Source organism: Piliocolobus tephrosceles, chromosome 16 (assembly GCF_002776525.5).
Source record: "Piliocolobus tephrosceles isolate RC106 chromosome 16, ASM277652v3, whole genome shotgun sequence".
Classification (NCBI taxonomy): Eukaryota; Metazoa; Chordata; class Mammalia; order Primates; family Cercopithecidae; genus Piliocolobus; species Piliocolobus tephrosceles.
Window position 1 is genome coordinate 22,072,937 of NC_045449.1, and position 27,307 is coordinate 22,100,243.

At 50.5% G+C, this 27,307-nt stretch overlaps 1 protein-coding gene across 7 annotated transcripts in view; it reads left to right on the top strand.

Annotated features, from left to right (window-relative positions):
• The window catches only part of KSR1 (kinase suppressor of ras 1), a 171,812-nt gene that overhangs the window by 106,962 nt on the left and 37,543 nt on the right, over nucleotides 1-27,307 (top strand). For all 7 annotated transcript variants that reach the window (XM_023183845.2, XM_023183843.2, XM_023183844.2 and 4 more), the window contains 3 exons: nucleotides 17,315-17,462; nucleotides 22,445-22,904; nucleotides 25,450-25,454. In XM_023183845.2, the coding sequence (XP_023039613.2) occupies nucleotides 17,315-17,462; nucleotides 22,445-22,904; nucleotides 25,450-25,454 (613 nt within the window). The remainder of the gene's footprint in view (nucleotides 1-17,314; nucleotides 17,463-22,444; nucleotides 22,905-25,449; nucleotides 25,455-27,307) is intronic.

Genomic DNA, 27,307 nt, shown 5'->3' on the forward strand with positions numbered 1-27,307 from the left:
AGTGGTGGACTGGCATGCCTGAATCACCCAGCCAGTCAGGAGAGGAGCTGAAGTTGGAGCATGGAAGGAAGGGGCAAGCTACAAGGCCAGCATTGTATAGATGTTATCCTGTTTCATCCTTATCCCTAGGGCAGGAGAGAGGGAGATCTGATGATCACCTGCAAGCTGATGGCAGGATGAGGATTCAAACCCAGGTCCTTGTACTTCCTTCTCATACATAATTTTGTCATCTAATATCTTACCCAGAATAGCGTAGTCTGGGGCTACTGTATGGTATGTAGTTGTGTAAATGAATTGACTGCCTCCCTTTGTGTGTGTGCACATGGCCCTCTCTCTCTCTCTGTCTTCCCCCCTCACTTCTTCTTTCCTTTACATTCACTAGTTACTCATATGCACCCATTGATCATTTACCTTTTGCCTGGTACCTTGATTAATTATCACAGAGGATTAATTGATGAGCAAAATAGTCTGTCCTGGACGCTTACCTCTAGTGTGATGCACATGTCTGCAAATAACCAGGGTGCACAGCTGACTGGTGGCCCCAAGGAGCGGGGAAGGGATGAAGCATGGTCAGATACAGAGCTGAGGTCCTACTTCCATTCAGTTATTTATTCACTCACTGAGTGTGTATTTAGCACCTGTTGTGTGCTTGGCACTGTTCTAGGCACTGACATGAGTTCCTGTTCTTCTGCAACTGGCAGACATCACTTTCTCCAAGAGATGAAGTCGTTAATTTTTCTGCTCTTGAGCCAAAGGTACCCACTTTTCAGGGTAGGGGTTCCCCTGGTTTCATGAAATCTGAAAACTCATGAGCATCAATGTCCTGCTTAGTCCTGTACTGCTTGGTATTTGTTTGTCTGTTGTTTATTTGTGGCAGGGTCTTGCTCTGTCTCCCAGGCTGGAGTACCGTGACTCTATCTTGGCTCACTGCAGCCTCCGCCTCCCAGGTTCAAGTGATTCTCCTGCCTCAGCCTCCTGAGTAGCTGAGACCACAGGAACGTGCCACCACACCCAGCTAATTTTTGTAGTTTTAGTAGAGACGGGTTTTTTCCATGTTGGCCAGGCTAGTCTTGAACTCCAGTCCTCAAGTCCTCCCAAAGTGCTGGGATTACAGGTGTGAGCCACCAGGCCCGGCCTTGCTTGGTGTTTTTCATCAATCCTTTGGATTTCTGGGCTGCCCAGTCCAGTGAAAACTGACTAGACTAGAAGCACCATGCTGGCAGGGACCTTTCTATTTCGTTCACAGCTCTATCCCCAGTGCCTGGCATGTGGTGGGTGTTCTTGTTGAATGACTGGATTCAAATAACATTATCCAAAGAATTTTGGTCTCTTGGGCCAAGGCATCTCAGGAGCTCTCACCTGGGCCAGTGAAGGTTGCATTACAAGGATCTCTGGGGAGGGTGAAGACGAGGTGGCTGCTGGTGGCCTGCCGAATCCCAGGGCTCCCAAGCTGCCTCGGGCTTCTGTTGGTAGCAGAACTTGAGCAGGACTGTGTGCCTGTAGCCCTGCCATGAGATGGCTTTGGTATTGTGTGGGCCTGAGCCCCCTCTGGGGACTACCTGGCTTCCGAATGGTCAGCTTGTGTTTGTTCCCACCTCCTCCTAGGACCACCTCAAAGGCAAGATTGCTCTAGAACAGATCTGACTATGGCCAGATATCACTGGGAAACATTTATGTCAACACTGCACTGTTTTAAATATTATAAAGCAGCAATCTCTTATTACCCTTCTTTTAAAAAAAACAGCACATAAATTTCAGTGGCCTCTGCTCCTAGCTATGTACCTTTGAGGGAGGCCACAGGATTGGAAAACAAAAGTGTTTGAGTGTCACCTCTGGAAGTAAATGGCCTTGGAGGCAGACAAAATTTTGACAAAATTCTTCCTTTGCCACTTGCCGGCATTGTGACCTTGGACAGGTCCCTTGACTTCTCTGAGCTGCTCTTGCTGGAAACCTGAGAGTCGTTTCCAACTCCTTCTGCTTCCTCAATGTCCACGTGGAATCAACTAGCAAATCCTACTGGCTCTGTGTCCGAGTATGGGTCTCAAGTCCTTCTGCGTCTCTTTTCCATCACTGCCACTTCCCTGGTCCTGACTAGTCCTTGGACTGTTGCAGTTTCTTTCCCCTGTTGCTCCCTATACCCACTCTTTACCCTTTTCATTTCATTCTTCATGAGCTAAGAGCAGTTTTAGTAAATCTGGTTATCTCACTTTCTTACTTTTTCTTTTTCCTTTCTCCTTTCCTGTTTCCTTTTCTTTCCATTTTCCTTTTCTTTCTCTTGCTGCCCAGGCTGAAGTGCAGTGGTATAATCATGGCCCACTGCAGCCTTCAACTCCTGGACTCAAGCTATTCTCCTGCTCCCCAGTAGCTAGGACTACAGGTGTGCACCACTGTGCCCAGCTGTGTTTTTATTTTTTAGTTGAGATTGGGTCTCGCTCTGTTGCCCAAAGCTGGTCTCAAACTCCTGGCTTCAAGTGATTCTCCCACTTGCCCTCCCAAAGTGTGAGGATTACAGGCCTGAGCCACCGAGCCTGGTTAGATAGTTCTGAGTTAAATAATCTGAACGCTTAACACAAAATCCAAACCCTTCACCTACCTTTGAGGCCCCTTAAGTATTCAGTATCTGCCACCTTCTTCCACGTCATCTCCTGCCTTTCCTCACTCTGCTGCCGGCAGGAGAACGCATGAGATGGTTTCCTGTCTTAGCCCAGGGCCTTTGTGTGTTCTGTTTCCTTTGCCTGGAAGTTGCTATACCCTTGTGGCTAGTGCCATCTCATCCTCTGACCGGGGCTTAGAGGTCAGCTCTTTAGAGAGGCCACCTTGTCTAAGCTTAGAGGCCTGCTATACCTACCGCTTTATCTCAGCATGCTCTTTCCTTTTAAGCACTTATTCACAACTTCAGTTACGTATTTTAGCTATTTTTTGATTTGTACAGTTGGTATTCAGTAGCATTTTTTTTTTGAGACGGAGTTTCACCCTTGTTGCCCAGGCTGGAGTGCAATGGCGTGATCTCGGGTCACTGCAACCTTCACCTCCCAGGTTCAAGCTATTCTTCCGCCTCAGCCTCCCAAGTAGCTGAGATTACAGACACCCGCCACCATGCACGGCTAATTTTTTTGTATTTTTAGTAAAGACGGGATTTCACCATGTTGGCTAGGCTGGTCTTGAACCCCTGACCTCAGGTCATCTACCTGCCTCAGCCTCCCAAAGTGTTGGTATTATAGCCGTGAGCCACCACACCTGGCCTTCAGTAACTATTTGTTGACTGGATGGGATGGATAGATGGACAAATGGAAGAATGACATGGCACTGGGACTCATAGTAAGTACTTACTTACTTGAAGTTATTATATTCTTCTGTTCCTAGTTAGAACTTTTTTCAAAGCAAGTTCAGATACCTGTTGGCTTAAAACAGAGACTTACCAGTTTAGGCAATACAAATCCAAGGAAGTCTGGATGCAGGGGCTCAGGTGATGCCATTAGGATGTACCAGTGGGAAAGGCTTGCTCCACATGGCAGGTATGAAGGGCACAGGCAGCTGAGCCTCACTACCTTTTGCTGTAGTCATGGTTGTCCATGAAGGGCTGTTTCCCTTGGCTGAAACATAGCTGAAAAATCGCAGAGAAGGCTCTGATTGACTTGGCTTTGACGACATGCTCATACTGTAACCAATCACTGGGCTAAGAAGATGGAAGACCCTACCCCCACCCCCAATAGGCTCAGAAGGTTTAGCCTTGGTGGAGAGGCCAGGCCTGGGGGTCAGGGCCACCTGTAGTCAGGAAATGGATTACTTGGAGGAAAGACAGCCCTGATAACAGAAGGCAGAGACCTGTAGAAACTTTTCCTCCCTCAGAGATGATTTGTCAGAGGCTTTGCAGCTCTGCAGGAAGGGTCTTCAGAGATCATGTTTCTAGAATACGGTAGGTGAGCCCACCCTCCAGTTTTTGTTTTTAATAACATTTCTCATTTCCCTCACTATGAAATCAATGTTTATTTTAGAAAATAATAGGCAAAGAAAACCGTGCTCAGAGACAACCATTGGCTCTTAGCTTTTTAGGTGTCTTCTTAATATCCAGTAATTTACATATATGTTTATTTGTTTTACAGATTTACATATATGTTTACTTCAAAGTGTGTAAAGTATAGAAATTACAGAAAACAATAACAGCTACCATTTATTATGGTTTGCACTGTAATCTTACTACTCAAAGGAAACACTGTAAACCATTTGATGCATTTCCTTCCACTCAACCAACTTTGCTAGGCTTCTCTTTTTCTTTTTCTTTGTAGTTTATTTATTAATTTATGCTGTAATTCTTTAGCAGGCACTCCCATTGTGCCTGGGACTGAACTGTGAGCTTTACGTGGAATCTCGTTCAGTCCTCCCAGTAACTGTATGAGGAGGCAATGCTTTTATCCTCAATATAAAACAGAGATGGATAAACTACATGAAATTGTCACTTGCCTGAGGTCACCTAAATGTTAAGTGGTGGAGCTGGGATTCATATCCAGGAGTGGGTTATGAAATACACACACACTCTCTTTCCCTCTCTCTCTCTCTCTCTAAATGGTCTTAGGTAGGACCATGTCATACATGCCCTCTGAAATGCCTGATCATCTTGCCTTTTTAATTTTATTATATTTATTATTAGTATATTTATTTGTTTTTGAGATGGCGTCTCACCCTGTCACCCAGGCTGGAGTGCATTGGCACAATCTTGGCTCACTGCATCCTCCATCTTTTGGCCTCAAGCAATCCCCTTACCTTAGTCTCCCGAGTAGCTGGGACTATACGCTGGCCACCACGCCAGGCTAATTTTTTTGTATTTTTGGTAGAGACAGGCCTTTGCCATGTTGCCCAGGCTGGTCTCCAACTCCTGAACTCTAGCAATCTGCCTGCCTCAGCCTCCCAAAGTGTTAGGATTACAGGTGTGAGCCACCGCACCTGGCCACTAATTATTACTTTAAAGTAGCATTCTGTAAATCTAATTCTGAACATCCATTGTAGGAAAATTTAAAAATACAGAAAAGTTTGAAAATAAAATAAAACCCCCACATAAGCCTGCCAGCCACTGATAGCACTTAACTCTTTCTACATTTATTTTTTCATTTGCGTGGACTCAGGTTCACGGTTTCTGGTGTAGACCTCTAGGAGTTTTGACAGCCGAGCGTCCTTTTGAAGGTTGTCCCACAAGCCATCCCAGGCATCTGCTGCAGTTCATAGGGTTCTTCCTGTCAGTCTCCACACCACCTACCCGAAGCATGTGAGAAGCTGCAGGGGCTTGGGGGCAGTTGGAGTTCACGTGGGGGTGGGGGTTCCCCAGATGATTCATTGGAAGGAAGGAGATGACAGTGTTCATATTGACTCAGGTCCTACTTTTTGGAGGGAGGTGGCAAGACAGGAAAAACCTCTTGGTGGCCTGGCATCCTGGACATCCCTGGGTGCCTGGTCCCTAGTCCCTGCTGCAGGGCCTGCTGGAGCCTGCATGTCTCCCACCCAGCATCTGCCCCGGGAAGTATGTGCTGACTCCCCAGCTCCCAGGCACAAACTATTTTTGGCTGCAGTGACTGTTCACTACAGTCATGAAAACAGAAACCCCTCTCCCTGCCTCCTTCTTCCCTGGGACACTGCAGTGGGGGCCAGGGCTACCGGGGACCCTGGGCTCGGACCCCTCGCCATGTATCGCCTGTGGAGCTGGGTGACGGCCAAGGTGTCCAGGGGCACAGGGCCCCCACCTCCAGGAATGCCAAGAGAAGCCCGAGGCGTGAGCCCACCTGGGCTGGAGGATTACAAAGTAGGCACGGGGGTCTGGGTGTAGGAGGCCATTCCACAGCTCCCTGGAGTTGAGTCTGTTTGCTGGGCTCTGAGTCCCTGCTTTGCTAACTGGCTGCAGAACACGTATGGAGAAGTCTCATGTTGGGGCAGAAGGTGCTTCTGTTTCATGACTTCATTCGCTGTCTTCTGTGTGATAAATTCACTAGGGATCAGTTAGAATCTTCCTGAAATAGATCCTCCCCATCCTTCTAGTGAATAGTGTTTGGTCATTTCCTGCTTTTGAGTAGGACACATGCTTGTTCTGAGCATGCTGCTTTTTTACAGGGAGCTTAAGAACATGGAGCTACATGGGCTGATCCAGCCCTACCTCTCTGTGCTTCTGGTTGACCAGGCCAGGGAGGCCGATGGTTATAGAGACTGGTAGTGCTGACTTTGTGGTCACACAGAGCAAGGTCCAAATCCAGGCCCTGTTACTCAGGGCTTGCGGTGTCTTAAGGTGAGTAACTTAGTCTCTATGAAGTTCAGTTCCTTAGCTACCAAGCTGTTGTGCCTAGGCTACTTACAGAGTGGTGATAATACCAATAGTTGTTATTTTTATGATTGCGAAAAGGGGAAATATGTCAAGAAGCTGTGTAAGAATCCGTGCTCCATGGCCCTGGGTGGGTCTCGGGCTGGGCGTTAGGGTGTCACTGGTCACGTGGGATCTGTTTCTTCCTTTCAAAAAGAAGAAAAGTGCATTGTCACCAAAGTGGGGGTGGGGCTCACATCTGTAATCCCAGCACTTTGGGAAGCCAAGGCAGGAGGATTGCTTGAAGCCAGGAGTTCGAGACCAGCCAGACTGACATAGTGAGACCTCGTCTCTTTTTTAAAAAAAGTGGTAGTGGGTAGGAGTGGGCAAGAACATGGACTTGAGGAGTTCCACCCATCTGCCACCTTCTAAGCCACCCAGGCCTAGGGCCTGGCTAGACTTCAGGCGAGACCACGAGCCCAGAGCCTCATTGCTTCTGGATTGCACAGGGTTCTGGGCCCACGAGGCACTCATGTGGCTTGGCATCCCTTAGGCAGAGGGAGGTGATTCTCAGGGCAGACCTCAGGGAGATCTTGACCTTGGCTCCCTTCTTGGACTAGCGCAGAAAACCTGGAAGGAATGAAACCTTTGCACTTGGGAATGCCTGCTGGAAACTGGCGCGCCCTCCCAGGGGCGTGGTATATCCTGGCATTGGTTACTGGCAAGTGTGTCTGGACACCCTGGTCTTGGCACCATTGTTTGGGGTGACCCAGGCAGGTTTTCTCCTCTGTAAAACGAGTGCTGACTAGATCATCCCTAAGTTCCCTTTGGAGCCTGCCTTTGATCTCGGCAGGGAAGGGGTTTCTTCCAGACCCCTTGAAGATCCGTTGGCCCCTTTCGTGCCCCTAGAACCTGGTAGGTGTGGCATTAGTCTCCCCAGCTTCTCCCTGGCCATCTGTTCAGGGGCTCTGTTGAGCTGCCATAGCTTTGACGCCTGTTGCTGCTGTGGGGCAGGAGTTGTTTTCAAGGTTTCTGGAAAACCACAGGGGCTGCCTGAGGGGAGCAGGAGCTCCTGAGAGGCCTGTCTCCTAGTTGGACCCCCATGGGGCAGCCCCGAAACCCAACAGCTCTTGTTCCTAGGCAGAGGATCCTGGTTCTCCTCTCTCCAGCTCTGGGCTCACTTGCTATGGCCTGGCTCACCTCCCATCTGAACAGACAGACCACCCCCAAGGACAGACCTCACGTGCTAAACACTGGGGCATGTCCCTCTGATGGAGGGCATCTGTGATTTGGCTCCTGGCCCCACAGAGGACCCACTAGACTCCAAGGCTGGCGCCCGAGGCCTAGTTGACAGTCTGGGTGCCGTCTGGCGCCAGGGCCCTCACTGGCTGAATTCCGAGCTCTCGCCCTGTGCGTGTGGCGGAGGAGGGGACTCGTCTGACCATTCTCTTTTTCAATGATGTGTCCGAGCAGGGGAGAATGGGGAGGGGGAGCAGTAAAGATGCCAGGGACATGGTCACACCCAGGAACCCCTGTTTAGTTCTGTCAGTGCCTTGACCCCCAGGAGAACTGGGGTCCCCCATGGGGAGTTACATCTCTAGCCACACTGGCACCCTCCTCATAGGATTACCGCATCCCAGTTTGCCGGCAACAGTCCCAGCTGAGGTCTGCTGTCAGGGCTCTGCCTTTTATAGAGGAAAAGTGTCCCTGTTGGGGGGTACGTCCTGTGCCTACCCTCCTCTGTAGCCCCATCCTCACCCAGCTGCCATCCCAGAAAGGGCCTCTGACCTCAGGCCCTCAGCTTTAGCCCCTGCACACAGCCCGGTTTTGTGCAGGGAGGGACTTTCTCATTTGCCAGTCCCCTAGAAATTGAGTGTCACCCAATGTTAACGCAGCCCTTTGGCTGCGGCTCACCCTCCCATGTCTCATCCTGACCCCACTTTTCCTTTTGAATGTTCTTTAAACATTTAAAAAATTTAATGTATTCATTTTGACTCAAGTTCTAGTGTGGATCTTGTGGATGATACTGTTTCTTTTAAAAAAAAAAATTAAAATTTTACAATCATGTATTTTATAAAATGTTACAAAACATCCTGGGTGTGGGGAAAGCCACGCTGTAAAGGTCTCCCCATCTCCTCTCTACATTTTGGGAGTAATTGGGGGATACACCAGTGCCCAAAGCTGGAGTACCTGTGTATGTTTCTCTAATGCAGGACACGTCTGGCCATTTTCACACAGGAGCCTGGTTTTAGAAGTGTGTGTTGATGATGCAGAGAAAGTTGACAAGATGTGAGTGTGCCCAAAAGCCTGTCCTGCTGTGTGCTGGGGGTTAGGTGGGGAGGTGGGAAAGGAGGAGGAGCCAGGCCCAGGGCCACCAGGAGGGGGAGCCCAACAGCGTTGCTGTGTGTGTGGGGGTTGCCAAACTCTGGCCCATGGGCCGAATCCAGCTCAGCACCATTCTTTTGTAGAGCCTTGTGAACTAAGAATGTTTTTTACATTTTTGAACTGGCGGGAGGAATTAAAAACAACAGAATATTTCGTGATCCGTGATGGTTACATGAAATTTGTTTCAGTATCCATAGTTAAATTTTATGGGAGCACAGCCACACCCATTTGTGTGCCCGTTGTCTGTGGCTCTTGTGGTGCCACAGCAGCAGAGTAGAGCAGTTGCAACAGAGACCATGTGGCCCGCAAAGCTGAAGAGACTGTGTGGCTTTCAGAAAAAGTTTGCCCAGTCTCTGGATTTATAGAAGGAGGAATGGGGCCTTTCCACACTGATAGGGAGAGCAAGGAGGCAGCCACAGGACAAACTTTCCAGGAGGGTGGGCTGGCCTGGAGAAAAAGTGGTGGCGGTGGTGCCAGTGGGTGCAGCTGAAAGCTAGAATCTGGTCCCAGGCAGAGTTGAAAAGTGTCAGCCGGCCGGGCGCGGTGGCTCAAGCCTGTAATCCCAGCACTTTGGGAGGCCGAGACGGGCGGATCACAAGGTCAGGAGATCGAGACCATCCTGGCTAACACGGTGAAACCCCGTCTCTACTAAAATACAAAAAATTAGCCGGGCGTGTTAGCGGGCGCCTGTAGTCCCAGCTACTCGGGAGGCTGAGGCAGGAGAATGGCGTGAACCCAGGAGGCGGAGCTTGCAGTGAGCTGAGATCCGGCCACTGCACTCCAGCCTGGGCAACAGAGCGAGACTCCGTCTCAAAAAAGAAAAAAAAAAAAAAGAAAAGTGTCAGCCTCCTCTGAAGGACTGGAGTGGAGGCTAAGTGAGATTAAAAGGGAACGTGGAGAGACCTCCTTGGAGCAGCCTCCTGCAGCTGCTTTAAACTCCACTGCCAGAGCTCACCCTAGCTGGACCCAGGGATAGAGCGGTGTGAGGTCTGGAAAGTCAGATGTGACCTGTGATGCCAGTGGTGGCAAATAAACGCTGCCCTGGGAAAAAGGGCTCACTTCATAGTGCAAGGCGGTGGACACCAGGGCTGGCTGGTGGTGGGTTGAGATGGCCTTGTTCTGTGTGACCTTGAGCAAGTTACCCGCCCTCTCTCAGCCTTATCTCCCATCTCAGGCTGTTAGGAGGATTGCATGTGCTGACCTCTGTGGTTCATCTGACAGAGTGCCTGGCACGCAGGAGAGATGTGTAATAAATGCTTATCGCCCTTTCTTGCACCCCTCTCATCTCCTCCCCTTTGACCTGTATTCCTCCACACCCACCACTGTACCTTCTTTCTAAACAAGCTTTCAATCCCAGGCGTACCAATGCATACATGAGAAAAAGCCAATCCCACAGGTTCCAGTTCAAGCCCGGCTGCCCAATGTGAGCCCCTACTTGCTTTGTGGAGAGGGAGGCAGGGACCTGGGCACAGGAGAGGACGTCTCCTGGGACAGCTCTGAGCTTGGGCTGGGCTGGAGGTCAATGGAAGGAATGTGGCCTCCTGAGCACAGCTGTCCCCCAGACCTGTTCTGTCCTGGGCTTCTTTAGCCAGATGATGGGCCCCAACGCCTGTCTGCCCTCATGGTCCCCACCTCCAGAAATTCTGATTTGGCCAGTCTGAAGTGGGGCCCAAGCATTGCGATTCATTTTTAAAGTCCCTGGAAAATTCCAGGGCACAACCCGGATTGAGAGCCTCTGATTTGCCCTAGGCAGAGCCACTCATTTTGTAAATGGGAATTCCGAAGCCCAAAGAAGGGTGGGGACTTGTCCGAGGTCAGGGGCATTGTGGGGACCCAGTCTGGCTCTTTCCTTCACTGTGCTGGCCTCCAGGGAATGGTGTTGAGAGGGGATTTGCCTTCAAGGAACCGACTGACTCTCTCAGGAGGGAGCTTTGTTCTCCTTGCTTCCCAGGGGTGGGGTAGTGAGGAGGCTGGGCCCAGAACTGGCCACAAGCAAAGCCAGCATCCCCAGGCTTGCTTCTGATTTCTGTGGAAACCCCTGGAGGCTGCCTGACCTGCCTCAGCCCTTCCTGTGCCTCCCAGAATATCTGACTGTTACTATCTAAGTCTCACTCCTCCCTCTCCATCAACCCCAGCAGTGGGTGCAGGTAGGAGGAACATCTGTCAGGTGCTCCCTTGCCAATTTGAGACATGTGGCTGCCAGCCTGGGCTGCCGTAGGAACCTTCTCCACTTGCTCCTCTCTCTCTCCTTTCAGCCCCTCTGGGCTCTGGCCTCAGAGGGATGTGCAGGGTCCTATGTCACCACTCACAGGGCTCTAGGAGCTCACCTTTGGCCTCACTGGTCTGACCAGTTCCTGGGGAAGGGTCTGGGGTTAAGGATCCCTTTCATCACGGCCAGGGAGGCTGGGGGATGCACCTGCGCGTACATGCCAGTGATCCAGGTTCCACAGATGGACCTGTGTTCCAGCAGCCCTGCCTGAGACATGTTCTAGGGGTGCAAAGCTGAACAGAAACAGAACCTGGGTTTGCTTCTTGATCTTCCTTCAACCCAGCTTTCATCTGTGTTCTTGTGTGAAGTGCAGTGTGTTTGTATACATGGCCAGGACAGCAGCAGTGCTGCCCCTGGCATTTTCCTGGTCCACCTGACTGGCCACAGGGAGTGTGGTGTGTCTGAGTGTCAGCCGGCCCGGGTTTCTAAGTATAGACCCCAGGCAGCCCCGTGGCTGCTAGTAAATCCCTGGATACCATTTGATACCTAACTGGCCCTGAGCTGCCGGCTTACCCAGCATGGCCTGTGATGCCAGCCTCTGCCAGCTGCTGGGGGAGGGGGTAGCACGTTGGCCAAACCCGTCCTCACCCTCCACTGGAGAGAACAGAGACCAGCAGTCTTCTGTTAATGACATGACTGGATTGTCACACACTGGGAGTGACTTCAGTGCTCAACTGGCCCTGCTCTCCAATTATTATCAGAAAGAATAACTTAATCCCCCCTACTGGAAAACATATCTCCTGGTTTGAGGGAGACAGGTAGAGGCGGGAAGCCAGCGATCTCTGACGCTGTCACTCTGCTCCTCATTCCTGCCTCCCCACCTGTGTGCACCCATGGTAACCCTGAGACTTGTCGGAACTGGAACTGGGCATCTCTCAAGATGGTTTGGGCATCTCTTATGATGGTCTGGGCATCCGTGTCTTCCGTTCTTGGTTTCTAGTCCTGTATTTTATTTTTTAGATAGAAGCTGGGGTGGGCAGTAATTCTCCTGGAAGCAGTATGGACTCCCAGCCAGGCTCTCCAGAACTTTGGGGTATGGGCAGAGAGAGGGGCCTTTTGCCATTGGCTTTGAGACAAGTTAGCATCTTCTGGGCACCTCCTGGCAGATGGGATGCCCTCCTGGGGCACTGGGGCCTCTCAGACCTGAGAAGGTTTCAGAGTGGCTTCACCTACGAGTTCACCTTCAGCAGGTGGCAGAACTGATTCCCTAATTTGTTTTTGGTTTAGAGATGATCCAGGAAAGTTGTGAGTTACTCTGCTTTGAAACATCTTCCTAAATCAGACTTGGCTATGCCTGTCACTGTGGGTGAGCGAGTCATATCCATGTGTGAGGTTTTGGGAGTGCTGAGCTGCTTTGGGGCACTGTTGAGTCATGATACTGGGAGATATCAGGGCCCCTCGCAGGGGCTTTCACAGCCACGAGACCTTCCTAGTAGCTTTCCTTTCTTGATTAAGTTAACATTGGGTCTCAAAGTCAGTTGTAGAGATGGGAGGCCGGGCACTTTGTTTCCAGGGTGGGCCCCTCACTGAGAAAGCCGAGCCCCTGGAGTACTTGCTACTGGGCCAGCATCCTTCCCTGTTTACCTATAGAAATAAAGTTTTAGACATAACTCACTTATCAGATTAACCTTGGAAGGCATCAGATTCTTCCCATAGGGTCCCCGCATGTTCCTCCACCCCGTGTTCCTCATGGACATAATTTGTTTTGTTTGCACAGATTTGAATTAGTTATCACCATGTAAAAGCTAGCCCTTTAAAAATGAAAATTCATATTTCTTTAAAACCAGAAGGTCTGGTGCCCCTCCATTGCCTTCCCCAACACCAAGGGAGGGAAGCGGGGGTTTCTGTTTAGCATTGCCATTGCTGCCGTTGGGTTTCTTATGCAGTAAAAAAGCAGAGAAGTGTGTTAAATCAAGTTTAGCCTAGAGCTGCCTCCTTAGATATTTTAAGTTCAGCCTAAAGGTTTTTCTGTATATCATGAACTATAACAAGTGGAGGTATAAAAACACTGTAGACTACACTTGTGCCAATCACCGAGTTTTAGCCAATCAAATGTAGCCAACTGTTCGAACCTTGTTCAAATAAGGCAAAGGAGCGGTAACCAAGCCTGCTGTTTCTGTACCTCACTTCTATTTTCTGAAAGTAGGTAGAAATTAATTTACTTGGAAAAAAATAATTTCCCCTGAAAGGTGGCTGCTGTATCTCAAGTCTTTGCCAGGTTAACAAGCGACAGCATGAAATATTTGGAGGAGGTTTGGAATCGCGCACACGTGGGTTTCAATTCTGCCCAGCCACTTGTTAAGCTGTGAAGTCTCTGAGCCTCAATAAGATGGACTTAACTCCATCTACTTGCTGAGTTGATTAAAGATAAAATAACATATACAAAGCCCTGGGTATACTGTTCTGGCAAATAGTTTATAATAATAAATGTAGTTATTATGTTTGAGAACTTGAAACTTGGTATGGGTGAGTAGGAGAGGAATAAAAAGAAAAGAATCTCTGTTTGTATTATAGTTAGGTTGAAGATTGGGTTTCCTCAGCCTGGCTCCCTCCACCGCCATTAAACGTCTCTGTCATCTTCTGGGGAAACTACTGAGTCATCACAGCCTTGGAGTATGTGGTGGAGAAACAAACGGAGGACACCCTTCCAGAGAAGTAGAGGATTGCTTTGTTCAGATAAGGTGAAGGTCGCTTTTGTGCTTGCCCTGACGGTATTGCCAAGGTGCTCTTCACAGTCAAATGAGGGCAAAGATATCCAAACCTCATTTCAATGGAAGACAGGCTAAGGGAAAGAAAGCAAGACACGTTGATTGAATAGAAGCTTCTGCATGGCACCATTTGTCTAATCTGCCTCCCCTGCTGGTGCTGTTCTCATCAGTGGTTTCCTGTGACACTTTAGTTTTGTCTTCTAGAAGGTAACCAGGGCTTTGGCCAACCAGTGATAAGCTTCTTGGTACAGTTATATGTCTGGTTTTATTTTGGTGTGAATCCTTCTAAATGGTGATGTGATTCTTGCCTACAGCCCTGAAGATTGAAGAATATACTGACAAGCTATAAAAGCATCTGCCATCAGCGGGTACAGTAAAAAGTGAACAAACGAAAACAAAAAGCCAGGCCTCTAGCTCCAGCCATGCTATGGGAGAGAGGGTTATGGGCTGGGCCTCATACCCTTAGGACTCAGCCAGTATCTTCATCAGGGTTAGTTTTGATGCTTGAGGCAAAGAATTACAGCATGTAAATGGAATGACAATAAAATTAGTCCTTAAAAGTAAAATTAGACACAACTTGCTAAAAATCATTGTAAATTGGCTTAGATTCTCAAGAACTGTGAGCTTTATAGCAGTCATTTGATGTGGAATGTCTGGCCTTCTCTGTTATAGAAAATCTGGAAAATACAGAAAGGGTTAAAGACAAAAAAAAAAAAGTCTGATCTGGTCCCATAGCTCTTTGAACTCTCTCTGCTCTAGTGCGCATCTTACTGCATTGTAGTTACCTGTTTAAATGTCTGTCACCCCTCCCACTTGGCTGTAGGCCACTTGAGACCAGAGGCGTGTCCCATTGGTTTTTTATATTTGTCCCAGGCTTGGTATTGTTGCTGGATAGGGGTCCCATTCCAGATCCCAAAAGAGGGTTCTAGAGTCTTGCACAAAAAAGAATCATGGGTGAGTCCATGGAGTAAAGCGAAGGCAAGTTTTACTTAGAGAAAATTAGAGAGGTGGAGAAACAAAAGAATGGCAACTCCGTAGGCAGAGCAGCCCTCTGCTAGTTGGCTATTTTCATGGTTATTTCTTGATCATATGCTAAACTGGGGTAGCTTATTTGTGAATTTTCTGGGAAAGGGAAAGGGGCAGGCAATTCCTGGAACTGAGGGCCCCTCCCCCTTTTTAGACCATATAGGGTAACTTCTGGGCATTGCCATGGCATTTGTAAACTGTCATGGTGCTGGTGGGAGTGTCTTTTAGCATGTTAATGCATTATAATTAGCATATAATGAGCAGTGAGGAAGACCAGAGGTCACTTTGGTCACCATCTTGGTTTTGGTGGGTTTTGGCCAGCTTCTTTAGCTCATCCTGTTTTATCATGGGGTCTTTGTGACCTGTCTCTTATGACCTCCTGTCTCACCCTGTGATTAAGAATGTCTGACTTCCTGGGGATGCAGCGCAGCAGGTCTCGCCCTCATTTTACCCAGTCCCTATTCAAGATGGAATGGCTCTGGTTCGAATGCCTCTGACAGCGTCATGTGGCTCAAAGTAGTCAGAGCTGGAGAGGTTTCCTCCCTCCTTGATGAGAGGAAAGGGCACAAGTTTTGAAGTCCGCTCGGCCTTGATTCAAACATTCACTCTTTGTATTTTCCATTGCTTCATAACAAATTTAGCAGCTTAACACACCACCAGCTTATCAGCTCATGGTTCTCTAGGTGGAGGAATCCAGGCAGGCTCTGCTTACATCCCTACTTGGGATCTCACAAGGCTGAGGTCACGGTGTAGGCCAGGCCTTCCTCTTACCTGGAAGTTCTGGGGAAGAATCCACTTCACATTCATTCAGTTTATTGGCAGAATCCATTTCCTTGTGGCTGGAGGTCTGAGGTCCTCATTCCCTCAATGGCTGTGAGCCAGGGGTTACTCTTTTTCCCAGAGGCCAACCCCGTTCCCCTCCTCCTTCAAAGTCTGCTGAGTCCTTTTCACACTTCAGGTCTCTGACTTCTCTGTTACCAGCTCAAGAGAACCCTTTGCTTTTAAAGGGCTCTTGTGATTGGATGAAGCCTACTTGGATAATTTCCCTTTTGCTGTATATAGTAATCCCCCCTTATCTGCAGGGGATATGTTCCAGGACGCTCAGTGGATGCCTGAAACCATGGATAGTACTGTGTGTTTGTGTGTGTGTGTGTGTGTGTGAGTGTGTGTGGGTAGATACACTATGTTTTTTGCTATACATACATACCTCTGATAAAGTTAGTAAGTTGGGCACAGTAAGAGATTAATAATCAACAATAACAAAATAGAGCAATTGTAACAATATACTATAATGAAAGTTACAGGCCGGGCGCGGTGGCTCAAGCCTGTAATCCCAGCACTTTGGGAGGCCGAGATGGGCAGATCACGAGGTCAGGAGATCGAGACCATCCTGGCTAACACGGTGAAACCCCGTCTCTACTAAAAAATACAAAAAAAACTAGCCGGGTGAGGTGGCGGCGCCTGTAGTCCCAGCTACTCGGGAGGCTGAGGCAGGAGAATGGTGTAAACCCGGGAGGCGGAGCTTGCAGTGAGCCGAGATCCAGCCACTGCACTCCAGCCTGGGCGACAGAGCGAGACTCTGTCTCAAAAAAAAAAAAAAGAAAGTTACAGGAATGTGGTCTCTCTTCTCTCTCTCAAAATACCTTACTTTCTGTACTGTTCTCACCCCTCATGTTGTGATGATGTGAGATGATAAAGTGCGTGCATGGGGAGAGGTCGTGGCAGTTGATCTGATAACCAAGACAGCTCCTAAGTGACAAACAGGCCGGGAGTGGAGACAGTGTGGAGATGCTGACAAAGGGACAATTCACGCCTCCGGTGGGACGGAGCTGGATGGCGCAAGATTTCATCACATTACTCAGAATGGTGCATAGTTTAAAACTATAAATTGTTTATTTCTGAAATGTTTCTGGCATTTGCCATTCAATAGTTTTAGGCCATGGTTGGCTGCTGGTAACTGAAACTGCAGATAAGAGAGAGACTGCTGTAATGTAAAATGATCAGGAGCAACACCAGGGAACGAAGGTCACAGGACAACCTTAAAATTCTGCCTGCCACTTTCTTCACCGTGTGGCCTAGTGACCTCGTGCAGGTGACATAATCTCTCTGAGCCTCTTTCTCCAGCTGTCCAGTGGGCCCAGTGAAAAGTTTTGACGGAAATCAAGTGGGGCAGTTAGTGCCTCCGCAGGGTTTGGCGAGGGTTTTTTTAAAAAATCCTTCCTTCCTTAAGCCAGTTTGATTTGAAATCCCTCTTGTCTGATTCAGATACAACAAAATTGTGAAGGGCCATCTTTGTCTGAAGTACTCGTCATCCTAAAAAGTTGTTATGATTCGCTGTTTTGTTTTTTTCTGTGCAGAGGAGTAAGAAGAAACAAGCTGGGCAACATGCCCTCGTCCAAACCTTTCTGGTCTTTACTTCTTCCCCTCATCCCCCACCGAGTCTGCTTTAGCTGCTGTCTCTGGGAGCCTGGAGGGTGGGGGCCAGGGAGCTCTGCCTGTGTCACCAAGCACGTGGTGGCTCTGGTCAGAGGCCGGCCCAGCCAGCAGCTGGCCCCTGCCACTCAGCAGGAGGCCAGCCTGAGGCTGAGGGGCTCCCAGCCCGGCCGACTGCTCACCGCCTCTCTGCCTGTCCCTCTGTCCCCTCAGGAGATCCCCCACGACCTCACGCTGGATGCCCTGCTGGAGATGAACGAGGCCAAGGTGAAGGAGACGCTGCGGCGCTGCGGGGCCAGCGGGGATGAGTGTGGTCGTCTGCAGTATGCCCTCACCTGCCTGCGGAAGGTGACAGGCCTGGGTACGTGGGGCCTGCCACCCTCTCCCTTGCTTGGCCAGGTGCCCTGGGGGCTGTGGCCTTCACCATGGTGGGTGATGGAGCGGGGCAAGCATGGCCCAGGGTTTCTGGGGCAGCCTGGAAAGGCCAGGGTTGGATGTTCACAGCCTCCTGAGAAGCTCTCCCAGGGTCCTCGGGGCTCTGGGTCCTGCTGGGGCTGGCCTGGCCGAATCTGAGGGGGCTTCAGCCATGCTTAGAAATCCCAGGCCTGTCTGCTGGGCTGGCCTGGCATGGTTTCCTCTCTGTGGAAGGCTCTGTGTACCCTCTGCCAGCTTCCCACATTCCAGCCCCCGGCGCTCTCCCCGCCTTCGCTTGTCCCCATCTCTGGCTGGGTTCTGTGCTCAGAAGGCACACGCTGATGTGGGCCTGAGCCAAGGGTGATTAGGGAAACTCTATGGCTCTTTAGCTGGGAGTTTGTATGTGGCTGTCCCAGGCAAAGTGTGTAATCCTGGCCTTGCCACGAGGTCCTTGGGAATTATTCACAGGCTTTCTAAATCTTGCCTTGGAAACGGCTTCAAATGCCTGACTTAATGCTCCCACTACCACATAGATAAGGCATTAAAATATGCCTCATGAATGAAATCAGGCCTGCTTTTTAATTATCTGAGGCCCCTGTCTTATCTCCGTCTGCCTGAGGCTTAAGGAAGGCACTGAAGTTTGTTTTCTGCCTGGTTTTTTTCTTCCCAGAGAGGATCGGGCTTAATTTCTTCTCTGCCCTCATTGTATCAAGTCCTTTGAACATGGCACAGTGTAGAAAGTTGCACTCAATTCAGAAAATCTTGACCTGCTAGGTCTCCCGGCAGATGCTGAAAATAAACACAACAGAGATGTGGCTGGTGTTCTTGTTCCCACATATTACAGGAGGAGACTGAGCCCAGAGAGGGAAGGGGCTTGGGTAAGGGCATACAGCAGTCGGTGACCGAGCCAGGATTTGAACCTTGGGCTATCATGGCGATTGGTTTGTCCCTATGCTTGCCACCCAAGCTGAGATCTTTGGGGTAATTTGTCAGCCCTTCTTTCCTTCCTCCTTATGTCTGGATTTTAAAGAATTTTGAAAGAGTCGGCTTTTAAGTGGTAGTGACCCATTTGTGTCATGAAGGCTGCTGTCCGCTTGTCCTAGATGCCAAGAGAGGGAGACCACTAATTTATGCACCTACTGTGTGCCAGGCGTGTGACGCACATATTGTGGCCACACCGTTGTAAGAGGTGGTGGTGAGTTCATTTTGTAGCCGAGACCTCTCTGACCACTGGAGGTGTTGGATGAGTCACCTGGGGCCTCACACCTGGCATGGAGCAGAGCTGGGCTTTGAACTCAGGTTTCTTGTTCAGAGGGTGCTTTTTCCAGCAGGCCCTAGAGGAGGCCCCTGAAGAAGAAGCATTTTCTAGGTTTCTTCTCTCTCATTTAGTCTCAGCTTGTGGTTCCTCTGCATCCCCAGCAGAGTTCTGGCCCCATCACAGTCCAGGACACAGGCCTTTCATCTGCCCAGTGCTGGCTGCACTTCACAGGCACCTGCTGGGATCCGCTGGATACCAGTGATCCCATCATATCATGCATCACAGCATCTTCATTGCACCCTCTTGGGGCTTGGTGAGAGCAGTCTAGTCACAGTACGGATGGGCTATGGAATCAGACCACCTGGGCCCTGTCTGGGCCCAGCACTCTGCTTGGCCACTTAGAACCTTTGGGACCTTGCTGAGTTACTTTACCTCACTGTGCCTCAGTTTCCTCATCTGTAAAATGGCAGTGATAACAACACCTCTCTCAGGGTTGTTGTGAAGAGGAAATGAATTAAGGTAAGTCCTTAGACCAGAGCCTGGCATGTATTAGATGTTCTTTTCAGTGTGAGGCCTATGAGGTGATAGAAAGTGTTGAAGTCATTTCCTTTGCAATCTCTGGTCTAAAGAAAGGTGAGTGAGCAGCTGGGCATGGTGGCCCAGGCCTGTAATCTCAGCATTTGGGTGGCTGAGGCAGGCTGATTGCTTGAGCTCAGTAGTTTAAGACCACCCTGGGCAACATGGCAAAACCCCATCTCTACAAAAAATACAAAAATTAGCAAAGAGTGGTTGTGCGTGCCTGTAATCCCAGCTACTCAGGAAGCTGAGGTAGGAGCATGGTTTGAGCCTGGGAGATAGGGTTGCAGTGAGCCAAGATCATACTACTGCACTCCAGCCTTGGTAACAGAGCCAGACCCTATCTCACCGCCCCCCCCCCCCAAAAAAAAAATAGTGAGTGAAGGATGGTTGTCTGTGCTGGTGAATAGGAGGTGAACATTCCTGCTGATCCTCCTAGTCCTTCACCCGAGGCAGATATCACTAACCCACAGATGCTTCTGTGGTGACTCTAGTGTCATTCTCAAGCAGCCACTGCCAATCAGCTGGTGTCAGTGCACACATCAGGACCCATTGGCCATCCTCAAGTGGGCCCAAGAGCAGTGGTGATTAAATAGGCAACTTGCAAATTTGGGGCATGTTTCCTTTGGTGGCGGGCTTGCTCATAGATTCATGAAATTCATTCTTTCATCTGCTCAACAAGAAACCTGGTTGGTGCCTCCAATAGGCCAGTCTATGAGCTACAGTGTTAGTCATGGCTACAGCTCATAAGGAGCAAGTGGTATGGGAGCACAGGGACTGAGCTCCTGTCCGGTCGGTTCCTGAATAGAAAGTCACTGCAGTCAGGTGGGAGGAAGGGTGTTTGAAGAGGGGATGGGATGTACAAAGAAACTTGTGAATTGGGAAGGCTAATTCTTCCCCCGATTCTTGATAAGTGGCTTGACCACCTCTGATGATGGGGAACTTGTTACCTCCCACAGCTGTTCTGCTGTAGGTTATTCAGAATCAGTAGCATCATGGGGGGTGCGGCGGGGAGCATGGTGCTGAGACCGAACTTTTCAATTCCCATCCCACCACTTTCTTAAATGTCTGGCCTTGGGCAGTGTCTGTGACCTCCCTGAGTCTCAGTGACCTCCACTGTACACTGGGGAGAAGAACAGGCATTGCTGGAGGGAGGAGGGAGGCAGGGCGGGCTTGTGCAACACAGGTGCATCAGTCCCTTCTCGCAGGCTGTAAAGAAATACCTGAGACTGGGTTGGTTATTTATTTATTTATTTATTTATGAGACGGCCTGGAGTGCAGTGGCACGATCTCGGTTAACTGTAATCTCTGCCTCCTGGGTTCAAGCAATTCTTGTACCTCAGCCTCCCAAGTAGCTAGGACTGCCAGTATGCACCATCACACCTGGTTAATTTTTGTATTTTTAGTAGAGATGGGGTTTTGCCATGTTGGCCAGACTGGTCTCGAACTCCTGACCTGGTGATCTGCAGGACTGGATAATTTATTTTAAAAAGAGCTTTACTTGGCTCATGGTTCTGCAGGCTCTCCAGGAAGCATAGTGGCTTCTGGTTCTGGAGTGGCATCGGGAAGCTTCCAGGCATGGCGGAAGGCAAGGGGGAGTGAGGGCGTCCCACAGGGTAGGAGCAGGAGCAAGAGCAAGAGCGAGAGGGGGCAGGGAGGTGCTACACATTTTTAAACTCACTCTCACGAGAACAGCACCAAGCCAAGAGGATGGTGCTAAAACAGTCATGAGAAACCATACCCCTGATCCAGTCACCTCCCACCAGCCCCCACCTCCAACAATGGGATTACAATTCACTATGAGATTTAAAGTTCTTGGCAAGGCATTCAAGGCCCTTCCTGATCTGGCCCCACTGGGCTGACCCCTCCAACTTCATCCCCTGCCTCTCCCTGGCTTGTCCTTACCTCTGACAGCACACAGAACCCTTTGTAGTGACCAGAAGGTGCTATATGCCCTTACCTTCCCATATGCTGTTCCCTCTGCCTGGTGCTCCTTCTCCACCTTCTTCCATAGTTGACTCAGCCCAGGTGCCACCTCCTCTGGGAAACCTTCCCTGGTACACTCCCTCCCTCCACCCCCACAGCTGATTTAGGGTCTGCTCCTCTGCAGGGTCCCCTGTGTGTCTCTGTCCTGGCACAGAGCATACATACTGTGTTATGTGCCTGTCACGCCCATTCAACTCTTCAAGCACAAGGATGGGTCTTTTTAGGCCTTTCCACCCAGCATCCAGCATGTGCTTGAATGGCTGGAGCTCAAGCCCCACAGAGCCACACAAGCCTCAGGGGCCTCAGGCAGAGAGGGTCATGGTAGGGACAGCCTACAGTCACTCAAAGGCTGGCGAAGAAGAAAGTAGCAATTGGTCCCTTTCTTCCTGGATCTTTTTTCGCAAGCCCTGGGGCACTTTGCTGTTGGATGATCAGAACAACCCCTTGTCCCAATGTTTGAATTTTCTTAAAGTGGAGTTTTTCTTTCCTTCACATACCCAGCTTCCCTTTCCTAACTCTTAAAGATTGGTCACCCCTTCAGTTTCTGGGGTCACCCACTTTTGGGGTGGATTTCCTGGATTGCTTCCCCAAGACCTGCCCTTAAGAGCCCTGCACGAGCCAGTTCCTCTCTGAGCTGTGCTTCCTCCTCTATGAAACAGAGATACAGGTTGAGTATCCCCTATTCGAAATGCTTAGGACGAGAAGCATTTTAGATTCTGGGGTTTTTTTAGATTTTGGAGCATTTGCACTATGCCTACCTGTTCAGCATTCCCCATCCCCAAATCCGGGGTGCTCCCATGAGCATTTCCTGTGAGCGTCATGTCGATGCTCAGAAATTCCCAAGTTTTGGAGCATTTTGGATTTTGGATTTTCAGATTAGGGATGCTCATCCTGTGATAGTATCTGCACCGAGGGCCTCGTGGTTGGCTAGATAATGTGTGCGCATGAGTGAGAAGCCTTTATAAACCAGGTAAAGGTTGGTAGTTGAAGCCTTCCCTTAAGAAACAGTGCAGCCTCACACCAGGTGTTGAACATCTCTGGCTCCTCGCCATCTCCTTATGAATGCCTTCCAGCCCCGACCATCTGTGACTTCACGTCTTGGTCCACAGGAGGGGAACATAAGGAGGACTCCAGTTGGAGTTCGTTGGATGCACGGCGGGAAAGTGGCTCGGGGCCTTCCACGGACACCCTCTCACCAGCCAGCCTGCCCTGGCCCCTGGGGAGCTCCCAGCTGGGCAGAGCAGGCAACAGCACCCAGGGCCCACGCTCCATCTCCGTGTCAGCTCTGCCTGCCTCAGACTCCCCCACCCCCAGCTTCAGCGAGGGCCTCTCGGATACCTGTATTCCCCTGCATGCCAGCGGCCGGCTGACCCCGCGTGCCCTGCACAGCTTCATCACCCCCCCCCCCCCACCCCAGCTGCGACGGCACACCAAGCTGAAGCCACCGCGGACGCCCCCCCCACCCAGCCGCAAGGTCTTCCAGCTGCTGCCCAGCTTCCCCACGCTCACCCGGAGTAAGTCCCATGAGTCTCAGCTGGGGAACCGCATTGACGAGGTCTCCTCGATGAGGTGAGTGCTCCTTCTGGGCAGCTACCAAAAGTGCCCTCTGTGGTTTTCTAATTATAAAGATACATGGAAGGACCAATAAAATCAACCCCTATAGAAGCATGTAAAGTCAAAAGTAAAAGGTACCCCCATCTTTCAGTCCTTTCCTCAGACTGCTTCAGCAGTGTGGCCTGAATCCTTCTAGATTTGGTTCTGTATGTACACGTGCGTGCACATGACGTGATGCCACATATGGGTCAGGGTAGGCCGGGTTACACGGAAATAACAGATATCCCCAAATTGCCAGGTCTTAAAGGAACAAAGATTTGTTTCTTGCTCATGCCGCCTTGTCCATCTTGTCCATCATGGGTCAGCCTCCTTCCGGGCCCAGACTGTCTGAGCATTACTGGCCACGGTGGCAGAGGGAAAAGCGAGTTCCAGATGTCATACCCTGGCAATTAAGTACTCCTTCTTGGAAGTTCCACTCACCATTCCTGGCCCAACCTGAACAGGAGAATGAAACTGTGCTCTTTGCCCACACACGCCCAAGAGGAGAGAACTGGAATATTTGGTGGAAACCACTAGTGACTATCAGATACCATACCATCTACTCTGTCCCATGACTTGTTTTTTCAACTTCCCTTGGTATCTCTGAGAACATCATGTCAGTAAATCTTGGAATATTTTACTCTTTTGTTTAGTTTTTGACTTAAAATTTTTTTCTATCTATGTATTTTGAACAAGTGAGACAGTCACACGATCCAAAGTGCAGCGGCTCTGTGGCTCCTCAGGGTACGCGGTGAAAACTCTACCCCACCATTTTTATTCAGTCACGTGGTTCCCCTTTCAGGAGCCAACCAGGCTAGCAGTTTTGTGTATGTCTATAATTATTTAAACCCCATTTGTTTGACTTGTTCATATTATTTCATTGTGTAGTTTTTATCTTGTCCCCTTCTTGATGGGCATTAGATTATTGTCTTTTTTATTACAAGGATTGCCCTTGTCAATATACCCTTGTGGGCAGCACAGAAAGAAAGGGAGTGTTCTCCTTGGGTGCCTCTTACCTTCTTGTACCCCTGAGGACTGGGGCACCTGGTTTCTCTCCTCAGCCTGGGCACCACTTTTCTACACTTGATCTTAGCCAAAAGGTCAAGAAGCGATAAGGGCAGCCCTTTTCTAGGGGGTTCCTTGGGCTCTGGTGTATCTTGGGCCTTGGAGTAGTCTTTGGAATGGGCCTGATCCCCTCTCCCAGTACATGCTGTTCGGGTCCTTTATGGGATGGAGCCTGGACAGCTCCGATGGGTTTGAGTGTGCCACCCAAGGAGGAGAGATCCAGGTGTCGCTGACCCTGCTGTTCCCTCTTGGGCTGTCCTGCTGGGGCCTGGGTCCCACCCAGAAGGAGCTGTAGAATGCGGTGATGATGGCCACATGAACATGGGTCAGAGGACGCCTCACTGTGGGCTCAACCCAGTCCCTCTGTTTCGTTTTCTCCCAAGAAGAGCATTAGGAAAGCTCTGGTCTCCTTCCCATGCTGGAAGGTGGCAGGGACACAGCCTCAGGCAGATGACACAACTAGCCTCAAACTCCAGCCAGTGACTGAGCCTCAGACCCTGGGATTCTGAGTCCAGTCCCTACAGAGTTACCAGAACCAGCACTGACGTGACGCTCAGGCCACCTCACTGTTCTGGTGACCGCTGAGTGCTCTGCTTCCTCTAGCTCCATGTGTTCTTGGGGGCAGTGACAGCCCCCTGGGGAGGCTCAGGGTGTGTCCCTGCCTGACTCTCCTTTCAGGGGCTACCTCTGCTCTGCATGGCTGTTATCTCTGCCCTCCTGTCCAGCCACACCCTCTCCAACTGATAGTTCTTTTTTCTTTTTCTGAGAAGGAGTCTCACTCTGCTGCCCAGGCTGGGGTGCCGTGGTGCAATCTTGGCTCACTGCAACCTCCGCCTCCCGGGTTCAAGCGATTCTCATGCCTCAGCCTCCCGAGTAGCTGGGATTACAGGCGTGTGTCACCACACCTGGCTAATTTTTGTATTTTTAATAGACACAAGGTTTCATCACATTGGCCAGGCTGGTCTTGAATTCCTGACCTAGGTGATCCACTTGCGTTGGCCTCTCAAAGGCATGAGCCACCAGGCCTGGTCTCTCCAGCTGATTTACCCTTTTTCTTGCCTGGCTCTGGGCCAGGCTCTCCCACTATGAGCCATGTGACCTACTCAGCCAGCCCCCTGAGGCTCAGTTTTCTTGGCTGTGAAATGGGCTGAACTCTGATTACCATGCTTGGTTGCTGGTGAGGCTTATGTAAGCTAATGTATTAAAGTGCACAGCACTGAGTTTCAGTGTCCCCTGGGGAGGCCCGGGAAATGCCCTTCTAGTCCTTTCCACTGAGGAAATGTCCCCACAGAGATTGCAGGGGTTCCCACAGTCACTCAGCCAGCCTGGCCTCAAGCCAGGCCTCACAGTCCTGCATCCCAGCCCCTTGCCTGCTCCCGCCCAAGGGTAATGTTCTAGGAACGTGCCGAGCCAGCATGGTGACGTAATCCCCCTCTCTGCTTTTTGTCTCCTCCAGGTTTGGTAAGAGCGATTCATTTCCATCCCCTCTACCACCTGGGAGTCGTGTGTGCGTTGCTGTCGCCATCGGGGGTGGACCTCTTTGACCCCCCTCTTAGCCCATTCAGCCTCTCCATAGTCCAGAAGCAGAGGTGCTGGTGACCGCCTCAGGAAATAGCCCTAAGACAGGTGGCCTTAAAGTGACTGGCTGGCTTCAGCCCAGCTGGCGGCTGTTCTCTGAGAAGCAGAGACCTTGAGCGCATCTCGGCCCATGGGCAGCCCCATGAAGAGCCCTGTCTCCACCTTGCCCTTCCCCACCGAGACTCTCCAGCAGGGACTCTGGCCTGCTGGGCTGCCACGATAAAGCAGTGCCCCCGGGAAGGCGGTGCCATCTGCCTGGTTTCGCTGGACTTCAGCCATCCCCAGAACCCCACCTGATGTCCCAGGACCCCACTCTTCAGGAGAGGGACATTCCTGGAGGCAGAAATGCAGCACAACTCTGAATGAGGCCCGAAAAGATGGGAGGTGTGCCCCTTTGGGATGGGAGGACACATAGGCAACCCTTGACCCCCTTTCCCACCCCTACCTCCAGGTTGGGAGCACGTTCCTGCACGTGGCTCTGCTGTGGGGCCTCGCTCATGAGTCAGAGTGGAGGGAGACAGCTGTGCCTCTGGAGTCTGCTTTTAATTGTCTGGAAATGCAGAGATGTCTGGTTTTTGCCTGAGCAAAATAGGAGTTTATTTTTGTACTATCCCGAGCTGGCTAAGGAGAGTCACGTAGCTGTGGGCGGGGTCTTGGGAATGAGGAGGGGTGCAGCATGCAGGAACTATGCTGAAGTGGAGCTGGCTGCAGGAACCCCAGGGAGGCACAGGGGGAGCATAGAAAGGAGCTACACTTCCCTCCCTTAGTGCCCCGGCAGAAACTCCCAGGGCCCTTCACAGAACCTTGGAGGAACCATTCAATACCCGCATCTCTAGGACAGCCCCAGCCCTGCCATCCTCCAATTGCTATGGTAACATGGGGACTGGAGCAGTGAGATTGTTCGGCCTTCAGGGCCAGTGTCTCCATGCAGATCAGACGAAGGCGGTGCCTGGCACACATACCACCTCACTGCCCATGCCCACAGAAGATGGGGCAGATCGTAGGTGTCTTTGGGGCTAACTGGTTGAAGCTCCAACATAGTCTGTTTCTCCTAGGCTGGCAGCTGGCGCCTTTAGCCCCATGTGTTTTTTTGTTTTGTTTTGTTTTTGTTTTCTTTTGAGACGGAATCTCGCTCCGTCACCCAGGCTGAAGTGCAGTAGTGCAATCTCAGCTCACTGCAGCCTCTGCCTCCTGGGTTCAAGCAATTCTCCTGCCTCAGCCTCCCGAGTAGCTGGGATTAAAGGTGCCCGTCGCCCCACCTGGCTGATTTTTGTATTTTTAATAGAGACGGGGTTTCACCATGTTGGCCAGACTGGTCTCTAACTCCTGACCTCAGGTGATCTTCCTGCCTCGGCCTCCCAGAGTGCTGGGATTACAGGTGTGAGCCATGGCGCCCAGCCATCCCCAGGTGTTTTGGTGGCCTTGGCTGCTGATGGGTGGGGTGAGCCCCAGGAGGAAGTTGGGACAAGTCAGCCTCATGGCAGATGTGCCAGGGAGAGCTGCAGGTGAGGTAGATTGTTCTAATCCAGCTCTCCTTGATGTGGGAGGACTCAGTACCTCCAGCACGCCCTTCTCGTGGAGGTTATTTAAGTGAACCAGCACTTCATGAGTCCAGCTTTGTGCTATCCCAGCACTTGGGATTGAGGAGGGCAGTGGCCACCCTCGGGGGACCTTCTGACTCAGAGGACATGAGATGGCCACACTAGAGCACTGTGTTCCTGACCTTTCTGGGTCAC